This window comes from Phalangium opilio, unplaced genomic scaffold (assembly GCF_054372755.1).
Source record: "Phalangium opilio isolate 3A_F unplaced genomic scaffold, DU_Popi_V2 ptg000089l_1, whole genome shotgun sequence".
NCBI classification, from domain to species: Eukaryota; Metazoa; Arthropoda; class Arachnida; order Opiliones; family Phalangiidae; genus Phalangium; species Phalangium opilio.
Genome location: NW_028324194.1, coordinates 7,667,634 through 7,681,653, shown reverse-complemented (window position 1 = coordinate 7,681,653; position 14,020 = coordinate 7,667,634). Strand labels below are relative to the sequence as shown.

Here is a 14,020-nt window from a genome sequence, read left to right as displayed (position 1 = left end):
TGACGAGCCAGCTCGGGCTCGTGACGAGCGAGCCGAGTTCGAGCCGAGCCGAGCCGCCATTTTTGCGGCTCGATTAATTAACGAGCGAGCTTTTTTATGGTCGAGCCGAGCCGAGCCGACAGGCATCGAGCCACTACGACTCGCGAGCCGGCTCGCGAGCTGAGTCACTGATATAGTGCTTTCTTTTTAGTCTTTATTCTCTCCACCAATAGTGTTCCGTTGTAATTTTACATGAAATAAAGCGTGGGAAAAAAATCTCTCGTCTCTAACATTGAGCATTTTTTACCGAGCGGGTTTTACTGAACCACTACATTCCTAAACATGGGATGGCATTTATAGTCGTTCTCAAGGTTGACGTTGGTAGTAGCAAATTTTTTAAACATGTATATATTAATCGAGCCAGCTCGGCTCGGCTCGATCATTTTCGAGCCGAGCCGAGCTAGAGCCGAGCCGCCTTTTTTTTTGACTTGAGCCGAGCCGAGCTTTCAAAAAGCTCGCTCAGCTCGGCTCGTGAACAGTCCTAGGCGGCACTACCTAGAAAGATTGATTTTGAAAGATAACAGCGAAGAAATTATGTTTTACACACACTGGGACTATGGGATAGTTTTAGGGCCGCAGGTCGCACATGATGAAATTTCGACTGCAGTTTACATCAATTCTCCCTGGTCGTACTAGCAGGTTAAGCTATAGTTTTCTCAGGTCCTGTTAGTCTCGAAAAGTTTATACAGTGCTTGTAACTTTTAAAAGGTTGTTGTCATGGCTAAACAGACCGCTATTACAGTTTTTTATTGTTTTATAGGTTATTTTGACACGTTATCTCCCAAAATTAATTAATGTAATGATAAAATGTTTTCGGGGAATGGAATTGTGGTCGAAAAGCCGAGATAAGTAAATTTTTGAAATTGATTACCAGTAAAATAATTTATTTCAACGGAAAACGGTAATGGAACGTTGTTTTTTCTTAAGCATGCATTTAAGTTTCAATTAAAAAGAAAAATTAATATCTGATCCTTCAGACAAGTGATAACCTCAGTCTTATCGATACTTTTTAGGTCTTGATTCTAATCAAGACATTTTTGATTAATATCTGTTCCTTCAGTCTTCATTTTAAATAAGAATGTTAAGAAACTTGTTTTACATTTTCGAAATCTGCACTAAGCAGAAACATATATAAAGCGGACCACAACTTTAGCTCAATCAGACATTTATTTATAATGATACTTCAATAAAAAAACGTAAATCATTAAAAGTTTGTATTCTTATTGTAATTAACATAATACAATTTTTTACAATCATTTATTGAAACGCGAGGCGCCACCTTAGAATTCCAGAAATAGGACCAAATTGACAATTTTACAAAATTTTTAAAAATGCTGATTTATGTCCGTTTAACATTTAGCTCAAAATTGTCATAAGCCCAATATGAAATTCGGATATCCTTAAAACTTCACAAAGACGATCCGAGATTGTCCACTTCAAACTTTTTTGTAGCATAAACTAACGTCTGTTTGATATTAAGCTTAAAACCTTAAAAAAAATATAGTCAGGGCTACCCTAAAAGTTCACAAAGATGATCCAATATTGTTAATACGCCTAAAAAGTGCCATCTTCAAAATATGTAGCCGGGGAAAAGAGAGCGTGATCGAGTGGGCTATGCTAGTGGTTGGAAGACGAAAAAATGCGACGACGAAGGCGGAGCTAATTTTCCGTTTTATGTCTCATAAATGGATGTCCGTAATATTTTGTCCCATCATAGATGGCGACAAAATAAAAATTAACCTCTTAATAGAAATTAGGCATAGTTCGAACCAGGCTGGGAAATAGCACACTTCCTCTGGTCCAAAACCAGTTTATTAATTGCTTGGACTAGTTTTTTAATTCAAAAAGTGGGGGTTACTGGTCCTCGGGACCAGTTTATTAATTGCAAATCTATTGGAGAACAAAGGCTGGGACCAGTCCGGAGACCAGTTAATTATTTCTTGGACTAGAGGGGTCACTGGTCCCAAGGACTAGTTTAAAAAATATCCTTATTTCCCAGCCTGGTTCGAACTACGTTACTTTTTAAAACGAGGACTATTGTGCCGCAATTGGTTTAGTGACGTCAGGTGGCCCAAACCTCTACCCAATCCCATAACCTCTCTCGGGCTGTGAGAATTCAACCAATCTCGTAGGGTTTAAGTGGTTCGATTTAGCAGACGCCACAAAACCAATGGCGGATGGCGCAGTAATCCTCGTTTGTACGACAAATCAAATCCCAATTATTTTATAATTAGAGATCATTTTCTAATTTTTTTAAATATTTTTCCTTTTATATTTAGAAAAAGGCCGCTCTTTTAAGTTATAATTTTATGGTACGCGAACTTTACGTTCAATAATATTTCCTAATAGGGCTACAGCTTACTCTTTGTTCTAGCTGCTCTGTTTCCTTGCGTTATAACAATTTTACATTAATTATTACATCTCTGATGGCGGACTTTTGGACATCGAGCCAAGCGTACTGATACGTGCAATGTCTGATACTAGCCACTCCTACCCTTCAAATGTGTTTAGTTTTTGCGAAGTTGATAGAGACTTATTGATATTATGTCACTTCGGCCCATACTTAAAACCGATATTCTTATCAAAAGCATTCATTATTTGAACTGTAGTCGAAGTGTGTCGGAAGTGGGTCATCGCCTCGTTATATTTGATATAAATAGAACTAGGAGGTAGACAGAAGGGGTTGTAACAGTGTCGTCGAACTAAATGGGGCACAAGCCCCAATGTGTGTTTTCCATTAATAATGACACAAAAATATCCAGGCGTCTGCAATACGTGTCTTCACTAACTTCAACAAAAAAAGGAGGGTTTGGAATAGGAGTAGAAATTGAAAGAGAATTCACAGAGAGGAGTGGAAATTTAAGCATTTAAAGAAAACCGGAGTTTTAGGGTTCTAGTTCTGGTAAGTCACGTGATCGAGACATCTGGTTATTAGTTTGCTTAAGCAAGGCTTACTCACATTAATCTCTTGCATATTTTAATTAAATAGTATTGATATAAAACTGCGAAAATATGATTAACATTTACAAGAGTTTCCATGTAAAAATCAGAGTAAATTTAAACGAAAACATTTCGTTGTCTATTTTACCTGACCTTTAACAGGTTGTAATAATAGATCTCAGGTGGCGCTGCGATCGGAACTAATAACTAGAATTAATAGGCTTCTTTACTAGACTATATAATATCATAACATAGTCTGTACTAAGCCTTTGACAACGCCTTACCAGAATCTATGACGTTTCACCTATGTCCCTTCATGACAAGCTCAGGACTTCTATCTTCCTATTTAGTCTGCATTACTAAGCCCAAATTTGACAGCAGCGCCTCACCAGGCGTCGCTTTACCTCGAATCTATGAACTACGTCACTTCACGACAAGCTCCAGTTTCTAACCAGCGACAAACTTATAGAACATATCTTATGAACTTATGGTGTAATATTAATGTTCAATCTACGGTTTAGATGTGTTAGAAAAAACAAGTTGGGAAAACCAAAATATTACCTCTCCGTGTCAAGAAGATTATATAAACTTAAGTATCCAATGAAAACGTTATTATGTTTCTGAGTTGGGGTTTCCCATTTTTGTTGTTGTTTTGAAAAATATATCGCAATGCACGGGCCTTGGTAGATATAGGAGGCAATGAATGAAATATATCACAATGCACGTGCCTTGATAGATATAGGAGGCAATGAATGAAATATATCACAATGCACGGGCCTTGATAGATATAGGAGGCAATGAAGGAAATATATCGCATGCACGGGCCTTGGTAGATATAGGAGGCAATGATAATCTCTCTCTTTGCACGAGAGGTTTATCTTTAATATTTAAATAAATATAATTATTTTTAATTATTTTAATCTTCAATAATTAACATTAATAATAGTTAAATCGTTTAAAATAAAGTTATACCTATTATCTTCTCAAACTTTGCTAATATTGACGTTTAAAGTGAAGGGTACCCCTCTTCCCGCTTTCTTGAAATTTTGGGGTATATATACGATTCGTTTCCATTATAATAGTAAGGAAAAAGCGCAATTGCGAAAACCTTCGGTGAAAAAAAAACTTCGGGATATTTTAAACGATTTTAAATCCTGAAGATCCTGAAGTTTTTTGTCTCTTGTCAGCACGCGCAAGGCTAGATTACATAGACAACTAGTTTGCGCGTGCTGACAACCGATGTTGTAATAGAGTATATACAGAATAAGCTGTCGTTCGAGATAGGGAGTTGCCGATCCTATAGCGTGAAAACAAATTTTCGCACGCGCATTCTTTATCCATGCTTAGACTTTTCTATATAAAATGAGCGAATCCAAAAGGACTAAAGCAACCAAGAGCGGCTCAACAATTCTAATACTTTCCATATATCGTTTGATAAAGCGTAGCGATCAAGCGCCAGCAAGGCGTGATCGATATATTTCGAGGTTTTAGAGATTTTAGACATTTTTCTTGGGGCAGTGCCAAATTATCCACTAGGCACTTTTGACACGTGCCTAGGGGCCCACGATGGTCATCCCTAAGCTCTCAGCTGTCATATCGCAGTGGGCCCCCGAACGCCTAGTGCCAAGGGGACCCCAACATTGTTAATCCGGCACTGTCTCGGAGTCTCATGCAGATGACCAATTTCTAAATTTGAACCTTATACTTCCCCGGAAGTATTATAAAAACACTTGGAATTAATAACAGAATAGCATCAGTCTCAGGAGTTCAATATATATGAATACTGTTTCGTGCTTTCAGATTCTCCAAGACAGTCTGAGTACGCAATGCAAATACCACGGTGTCTCGGGCTCCTGTAACGTCAAGACATGTTGGCGTGCTCTACCACCTCTGGCGGAGATTGGCGAGCGCCTGGAGCGCAAGTACCAGTCAGCCATTGAAGTGGCTTTAGCTTCGGAGAGCGCGAGCGCCCTCCCACACAAACTAGTCCCCGTCAACGTCCAACTGAAGACGCAGTTGCCTCAAGACCAACTCGTCTTCAACGCCAAGTCACCCGACTACTGCTACAGGGACCCCGAATTCGGATCATTTGGAACATCCGCCAGGTAATTTCAACATAAAATCAAAGGCAAACTAGATGAAACACAACAGGGATAAATGAGGTCAGATGGATTGGAAATGATGACGGAGCGACCTACGGTACCGTAACTCTCCCAGTCCAGTGTACCTCGGGCACGACCCTACCCTTCGTTAGGCGATTGCTAAGTGCTGCCGTGTAGCGCCATTGTATTTGTACGAGAACTAGCTTCCATTTTTAAGACAGAGGGGGCGTCACTTACGATTTCGTGTAGGACCCTACCTACCTAAAGGCTGAGGATTCTGGGAGGAATTCGGTGCCGTTCCGTAAGTGGGGGTACAGAGGCAACGTTATAGGTATGGGGGGGTTACCTCTCCATTACTCTCTACTTCTAGATGGAAATTGTAAGAATCTAAACGTGAACGTGAACCAAAACACATAAAATCCTTCAAGTTTGGCGCGAGAAAACATAATTGTGTTTTTTCATTTTCAAATAATGCTTAATAACTCCTACGAATTCAAGTAATAGATAAACTTCGTGATTTTAAGTGAAAAAATATCAAAGACTCTACACGTTGACGTACACATTTAACGGTTACCTTCTGAAAAGCACTAGTAACCTACTAAACAGAGAAATTAAAACAAGAGAACTAGAAAGTTCGTTTGAGATTTCATCGATTATTTTAAAAATTGAAATATGTTCCTTTGACCAATCACGAGAAGACAAAGGTCACACGGCGTTACGCAATTTTCAAATGAACTATGAAATCTCAAACTAATTTGATTTTAAAATGATCCGGAGGTAATTCCCGGAAGTTTCACTATGCAGATTAGTCTTATAATTAGTAGATGAGTCGATAAAAAATCATTTTACTTTCCTTTCAACTTCCCTTTAAAAATTTACCATTGTAGTATTTCTCTACATTATTTTAAAACCCAAATATTACTCAATGTGGTGACTATAACAATTTTTCCAAAACTCCTGAACTAAATGAGATGTAAGAACGAAGACTGGCGGCATCCTAGGTGTCTGACGACCGGTCGGCTTCTATAAAGGGGGGGGGGGGTCGGAATTAAAAGGCAATTACCGTTTTAAGCATCTTTAACACGCGAGCTGAGCAATCAGGGTGGTCCGTAGCGCCGCCTGCAGTCTAGATACGGCCCTACAAATTAGCGCCATGGGTGGTCCCCTCCCCACATACACCAAGCCTTTCACTTCCTACATTACCTATACCATCGGTATATACTATAAGATAATAGGCCGGTAAAAATATTATATAAATAAGTTGGTTTTAAAAAATATGATTCCGTTCAAACGGTTATTAATAAACCATAAGTTCATAAGATATATTCACCATAAGTTTGTCACTGGTTAAAAACTGGAGCTTGTCGTGAAGTGATTGAGGTAGGTCATTGATTCAGGGTAAAGAGACGCCTGGTGAGGCGCGGTCAAAGGTTAAATAGGACTAGATGGAAGTTCTTCAAAATTAACCATCGAGTGTAGGACTTCATTTCTCGCTAGTCGTTCTTCAACTAGCTCGAGCTGTAATTATGGAGCATTACGAAGTATAGGTAGCGTCATACTTATGGAACATATCACTTATAAACTTATGATAAACCTATATAATATCACTTGGTTAATGGAAGTTATTTAATCAGCATTTCGGAAGGAGAACGATACGGGATATTTTACTGTTGTAGCTATTCATTATTCTCGAAATGAAGATATTTGAAAATTCGCTTTGCTTTTGCGTGAATTACAAATGCGAGGCTAGATTACGGTTTAACCAGAGAGACCGGACACTTTCCTGTATCAGGAAAATTAAGCATTATTTGTGTTTCCAAAAGTTCTCGAAGTTGCAATGATAATAAATACATGACACATGTTCTTGTTGCGGAGAAATATACGTGTGATGTACGAGGTTTCCTCCCATTTTTTAAATGTTTGTTATTATTTTAAGTGCCATCTAGTGAGCGAATGCTGAACTGCACATTGAATTTTTTTTTTGGATTTTAATTTTTCTATTTAAAAATGGCCGCGTAGCCTCTGTTCTAATTAGTTTGTTACTCTGCACAAAGTTAAGCCTTTGTCAGGCCCTAAATACTAAGAGTTGATCTGAAAATAAAATATCAAGACCAAACTGAGAAAAAGTTTAAAAATTTCAGAACAAATTCGGGTCATTCCACACCGATTCGAGCGACCATGTTACTTGCAACTAATTGATGGTGAAAGCCCAAATTTTAGCCCAAAATATTAATTTGAACCAAAAGTAGAGGCTTTTGAACATAAGTCCCGTTTTCATGTGTACGCCATTCTTAGTATGTTGCAACACTGCGTTTGGGAAACTCCCCTTTCAAAACCGGTACCGAGCTGTGACTCGATCGGTATCACAGCTCCGTACATGCGCAATCGGTGCAACAGAGAGGAAAAAGGTTTACGGCCAATATTCTTAACGGATCAGGTGACGTCTAGCTTCTCGGATTTGCGCCAAGGTAGATGCGCCTGAGAGAGATATCGGGCTGCGCCGTTATATTTAGCTACGTTTTTCGATCTCCTTCTTATACGTGCTCGCTGGGGAAATATTGCCAAATTCAAATATTTGATTCAAATTGATATAAAATTTTATCATGGGCTAATAATATTGTGGTGTGTTGCAGGTCCTGCAACGCTTCTTCGTCGGGTAGCGCCGGTTGTGACTCGATGTGTTGCGGTCGTGGCTACAAGACCCACACGGTCCAGAAGCTGGAGCGATGTCATTGCAAATACCATTGGTGCTGCTACGTCAAATGCAAAACGTGCAAAAGATGGATCGAAATCAGCACTTGCAATTGAACCAGTAGAATACATTAATATCAAGCATTTCATATATTTCATATATTTTATATCATTTTTAAAAATAAACGTGTTTTTAAATTAACGGTTACGAATTATTTTATAGAAAAATAATAAGTGGTTTAATAACATAGAATATGATACTTCAAATTGACGTAATGCTAGATTTCTTAACGAAGGTTTCATAGATAGGAGTTTTGCTTTAAAACAGGAACCTTAGCAAGTTTCGGCTCCTCAAGAACTATTTTTATGTTTTCAGCATAACTTCTCATTGAACAATTGAATTAATTCAATAAATTCCCATTACACATCACAAAGTTACGTATCTTTTATGTTATTAATTGTTGTAAGACGTAAAAGAAAGTGTGTTCTTATAGTAAAAAATTTTCCAACAACCACTTGATATCATGAGAGGCGAGGCCGACATAGTTATAAATTGAAAGGCATGGTTTTTAGTATGAATTTGCAGTACCGTTCCATGCAAAACCCCTTTTTGAAAACATGGAAGCAAACATTCGGTACAGCACCTCACCGGGCGTTGTTTTACGAGAATCTATGACATACGTCACTTCATGACAATTTCCAGTTTGTAACCAATTGACTTATAGTAAACAGTGACCAACTTATGAAACATTGTATGTACTTATGATTAAAGGAATAGCGACGTGATTTAAAAATTATCTCAAATCTAAAGAAAACCTTACTTTTTTGAGAGTTTAAACTCTTCTGATTCCAAAAATATGCTTGAATAATATTTAATTATGAGGGAAAACACAGAAAAAACACTTTGAAAACTTGAAATTTGGGGCACAAAGGCAAATTTGCGGAGAAGATTTTTGGTGGGTTTTTCACCTTGCTACGTCATTCACGGCATCTCGCGGAAAAGGCAAGCGCGAGACTCCCGAGTTTACTAATGCAATAAATTAGGCTTAACACTTAGGCTGAGACACTTATAGGCGTCACGTGCCAACGCGCGCGCCCGAGACTCCCGAGTCTACTAATGCTGCGCGCGCGCGAGCAAAGAAAATATATAACTATCGTCTGCGCGCGAATCTGAATAAATTAGGCTTAACGCTGCGCGGCTACACTAACAGGCGCGTCACGTGAGCGACATCTAGAGTGAAAATTTCTCCTTACTACGTCATCAAACGAAAGAAAATCTCAACTAGGCCTTTTCCAAACACAAAACTTTGATTGCAATTTAATAAATTGCTACGAAACCAAATAAAAAAGTAAACATATCATAATAAACTAGATTTTTCAAGGATTTTTTTCGCATTTTAAGTTTGTGGGTGACGAAAATTATGTCACTAACACTTTAACTAAATGGGAAGTGATATTCTTATTACTATCAATACGAAATTTTTATAATATAATCAAATTTTAACCACACACTAAATAACAAATTAATATTCAAGATAAAAATGAATAAAATATTGTAATTTGAGTATTATCCAAGACGGTGCTATCGATAAAGGAAGTAAAATGGGCATCAGGTCATTGACATACAGTGAATCTGAAGAGTTTCCATCCATTTATTTCGTCTCAGTTCCGAGTATACGTCCATTGATGATGGAGCTTCTTTTCAAGCGTCTTTCGTACGATTCGGGATCCTATGTCCAACTGGCGTTGGTCTTCGCCATCAGCCTACTTTTAGCTTCCATTATTCGTAAACGGTTCCATTACTTGAGGTACAATTTGCCCCCGGGTCCATTCAGTTTGCCAATTGTGGGACATTTGCCATTTATGAAAAATGACAGACATCTCTACTATATTGAGCTGGCCAAGAAGTACGGAAACATTTTCAGGTAGGTGGTACCATAGACCGAAAAGGTAAAACGTGAACCTACTGTTACGTGTTTTATCAAAAGATAACATTAAAGGAGTTGTTAATACTTAGCGCAACCAACTTACCGGAGATACATTTCATTTCAGTTTCTACTTAGGGGACAAGTTGTTCATCGTTCTCAACGACATAGACTTGATTCAACAAGCTTACAGCAAGGATAGTTTCCTGGGAAGACCTCCAGACACATCCTTTGTTCCCCATACACCAGGTAAGCGATAAGTTTCACAGAAGGATATTCTTTTTCATTTTTGGCTCACTCCGCGGTTCTTATTCTAAGAATCTCGTTTCTGTTACACCATTCTATATTGGTTTCTTCAGAAGTTGAAGAGGAAATCAATGTATTCCTGGTGTCTTGTCACTGTGATGGTTTTCTTAAAATTATTCCATCTCAGGCACAACTGAGTTGAACGGACCCAAATGGAAAGAACAACGCCGGTTAATGTTGCGGGTCCTGAAGGAGCTTGGATTGGGCAGGACGGAGGGATCTAGCATATCGGGCAAGAGTCTATCTGACATGGTGTCCGGTTTCGTCGAAAAACTAAGGAGATACGAAGGTCAGGTGGTTCAAGTCCGGACTATCATAAATCACGAAATGAATAGTACAATGTACAAGATGACAACGGGCTACACTCTGGACGAGGGAACAGAATTGGCGCGAGACATCGAGGAATATCAATGGGGTTTTGATGTCTACGCTATGACCATTTACGCCACGTACCTTTGCCCCATCTTTAAACCCATTGCATTCTTATTCAATACGCCAGGCAAAACTTGCTTGAAAAGCATACTTAAAGTCGCGAAATTCTTCAAGTCAGTACACAGATTTTATTAACTTACAAGGAATAAATTAAGAACCATAGGAACAGTAATCCACAAAGTTAATAGCAATCATAGGGTAGCAATTTTCTCAAATTCTCTGCTTGAATTTTGAGGGAGTAGCTTGAATTATCATAATGCATGGCAAATTTCACACTACTAGGATACCTATACTTCGTAATGCTAGAGACTTACAGCTAGCAGATAGTTCGAGGACGACAAGTGAGAATTGGCTACACTCGGTTAATTTTACAGGATCCCCATCTTCCTATTTAGTTTGTACTAAGCCGTTGACAGCAGCGCCTCACCAGGCGTCGCTTTACAAGAATCTATGACCAACCTCACTCACTTCATGACAAGCTCTCAGTAACCAGTGATAAACTTACGGAATATATTTTATGAACCTGCGTTAGCATCCACTACTTTTCTGCCTCCTTGTCGGGGATTTGACACAAAATTTGAGAAATAGATGGGAGAATGCAGTTCTTTTTCGTGGTTTTCCATATTTTTCCGTATTTCCTCGGGTATTTCAGGCGGGTGATATTAAAGTGGAAACTGTTCCCAAATGGGAAAGTTATAGTTAAAATAAATAGTTAGCAATAAATACAACTGACTTTTACTGGTAACTATTGCAGTCATGTAATTTCTCGGCACGAGAATGACCCTGCATTTAGCACCAAGAATGATTTCATTAACATGTGCCTCCAACAAACGAAGAAAGATCATATGAAGTCAAATTCAAGTAACAAACTCGTGTTCTGATAAAGAAGAAACGTTTCTGAGGGGAAGTTATGAGATGCTTCTCTGAAACGATTCCTTTTAGTATGAAATTAACCGGCTTGATTTTTTTCATCTGCAGGACAGGCTTTGTTGGCTGACGCAGTCAATTTAACAACTGCGGGAACGCAAGGAATTCCTACGAACTTAGAATTTATGCTACTCCAAATGGTCCAATACCCGGATGTCCAGAAGAAGGTCTACGAGGAGATTTCGAACGTCCTCGGCAATAAGAGTGTACCAGAATGGAGTGATAGCAACCAAATGCCGTATACGCTAGCCGTGTTCTGGGAGGTCTTGAGATATGCCAATTTTTTTCCAGTTAACGAATCACGATAGTAATTATACACAGTTCTTCATTAGAAATTTTAAACACAACCCAGATATAAAGTGGACATTTAAGTAATTGTATCCTGCTCAACATTTTCAGTCTCTTGATAAATTTCCTCTCTTATTAAGGCCTGTCCAAAAAAAGAGGAGAGAGAGAGGGAGATAGAAACGCGCTTTATAAAATCCGCCGAAAAATGGGAAAATAGGGGGGTAGTAAAAACAATTTTCGGTACGTTTAGATTTAGGACGCACATCCTTTGCGCATGGGGGGATTGACCTCCTCGCCTTATCTCTGTCATCCTCTACGTCAACTGTGCGCGAGAAAGCAGCGCTAAGGCGCCGCGGTGTACCGTAGATTTACCCCCGTTTTCACCACGCATGGATCCCGGCCGCCTATACTGATTCTCTCTCCGTCTTTCTCTCCTCTTTGTCCAAAGTGACACATTTTGCGCGTTCGCAAATCGCTTCTAATCTCGCCCTCGTGTAAACAAGGCTTGAGCTCAATTGGGAGACGCGGGTGCTAGATTCAGGAGATAGTGATTCTTCTCTTTCTGATGCACAATACTAAACTTGTTTTAGATCTATCCCCTCGCTTATTATCTTTAGGCAAAAAGGCTTTTAAGCACAAATTTTCTGCCATGCTCCATTGTATTCCCGGTAGCTAGCTCTAGCATAACACCCCGAAACAAAATAGTGCCAATGTAGTCCGTGCAATTATCATGAAGCGTCTGAACGTATTTGCAGTGTCTTAGAAGACGATAATCTGGGTGGCTACGATGTACCCAAAGGAACGGGTGTTGTCATCGTTTCGTATTCGGTTCACATGGACCCTAAGATTTGGGGGGACCCTGAAAGATTCCGACCAGAACGTTTCCTGAGCGAAGATGGAAAATTACTCAACGATGTCATTCGCAATGTTATGACCTTTGCTAAAGGTAACGCATACTTTTATCATAACCCTGTCCTATCCGATTGTGCTAGCGCCCTTTTGTAAATTTTGGTCAAACAGGGAGAATGAACATTGGTAACATCATAAGTTTAAAAGATATGTTTCATAGGTATAACACTACCTATACTTCGTAATGCTAGCTAGGGATAGTTCGAGGACGACAAGTGAGAATTGGCTACACTCGGTTAATTTTACAGGACTTCCATCTTCCTATTTAGTTTGTACTAAGCCTTTGACAGCAGCGCCTTACCAGGCGTCGCTTTACCTCGAATCTATGACCAACGTTACTTCATGACAAGCTCTTAGTAACCAGTGACAAACTTTTGGTAATATTGAACATTTAAATATTTCGCGCCATGGAAGGGTTTCGAAGAGTAGGTTTACTACCATTTCAGTGATACCATTTTTCCCTGTCCCGTGTGGCGACACATTGGTTTGAAAATTAGCCAAGCTGAAATATTTCGAGTCAATTAAGCCTTAGACACACAGCAAGGATGTTTTAAAAATATTGCCTAAGCGCATTCACTACTTGAGCATCTATCAACATGGCAGGCGGATCAAAATGAGGCGGATACCATACAGTGGCGTGCAACTTTGACGCGCAAGCAATACACCCTTTCGACGAGTCCAAGAGGGGAGGGAAAGGCGTGGGGGTAAAACTCTGCCTTCCATCTCGCTTTTTAGCGCCTGCGCTTTAGGCGTTTTGGATCTGAGAGTGCGCGAACACGGCACTGGAGCAACCCTCTTGTACCTCCCGATACTAAGGGTTGCCTACACCCCTTTTCCCGCCGAAAGGGTGTATTGGCAAAGGCGCGCGTTGTTGGAAACAAGGGATATTCAAAATTATAAACAACCTCATGAGGCTTGAACGCATGCGCGAGAACGTACGCTCTCTTCACGTGAGGGGGCTGGCGATAACCATGGTAACCGGGGAACGACACAGTACCGTTTTAGGAACGAGGGAAGTCTACTTTGTGCATTTTGTCTGACTCCGAGTCTCCCCTCTCTCACATTCTCCTTGGTCAGAGTCATACGCGTCCAATCATCGAATTTGTTATATTTCAGGTAAACGCAAGTGTCCCGGTGAGACATTGACCAAGATGAGCGTCTTCTTATACTTTGCTGCCACCGTTCAAGCCTTCGAAATCTTGCCTCCGGAAGAGGGAGTTGACACCAGCGTCAGCTTCCTCTTGTCAGCTAAACTAAACAACGCCTCCTTTGTCTTTAAATCCAGAGACTGAATTAAGAGACAACAAGTTGCGCTACTCAGTTTTTATAAACCTCACTAAATACACACACTCCTCAAATCAAGAAATTTAGAAATAAGAATTAAATAGTTTAGAGATAGCCAAAATAGTTCTAATTAAAAATTTCACAATGTATGTGATTTCGAAAATATGTCTGTAATCT

At 39.5% G+C, this 14,020-nt stretch overlaps 1 protein-coding gene and 1 pseudogene across 2 annotated transcripts; both read left to right on the top strand.

The window, feature by feature from the left end:
• Positions 1 to 4,755: 4,755 nt before the first annotated feature.
• On the top strand, positions 4,756 to 7,974 carry LOC149647339 (protein Wnt-7b pseudogene; annotated as a pseudogene). The gene is made up of 2 exons (XR_016371765.1): positions 4,756 to 5,084; positions 7,715 to 7,974. The product of XR_016371765.1 is annotated as a protein Wnt-7b pseudogene (transcript).
• A 1,400-nt stretch (positions 7,975 to 9,374) lies between these two features.
• Positions 9,375 to 13,851, top strand: LOC149647338 (cytochrome P450 2J6-like). The gene is made up of 8 exons (XM_089849638.1): positions 9,375 to 9,697; positions 9,825 to 9,946; positions 10,131 to 10,559; positions 11,414 to 11,669; positions 12,406 to 12,651; positions 13,295 to 13,472; positions 13,565 to 13,631; positions 13,676 to 13,851. The coding sequence occupies exons 1-8, from the start codon at positions 9,375 to 9,377 to the stop codon at positions 13,849 to 13,851; spliced, it is 1,797 nt and encodes a 598-aa protein (XP_089705764.1).
• Positions 13,852 to 14,020: the final 169 nt, after the last annotated feature.

Coding starts and splice junctions, on each gene's coding strand:
- LOC149647338 (XM_089849638.1), top strand. CDS start 9,375: ATGGGCATCAGGTCATTGACATACAGTGAATCTGAAGAGTTTCCATCC. Junction 9,947..10,130: donor CTTTGTTCCCCATACACCAG/GTAAGCGATAAG, acceptor ATTCCATCTCAG/GCACAACTGAGTTGAACGGA. Junction 10,560..11,413: donor ATTCTTCAAGTCAGTACACA/GATTTTATTAAC, acceptor TTTCATCTGCAG/GACAGGCTTTGTTGGCTGAC.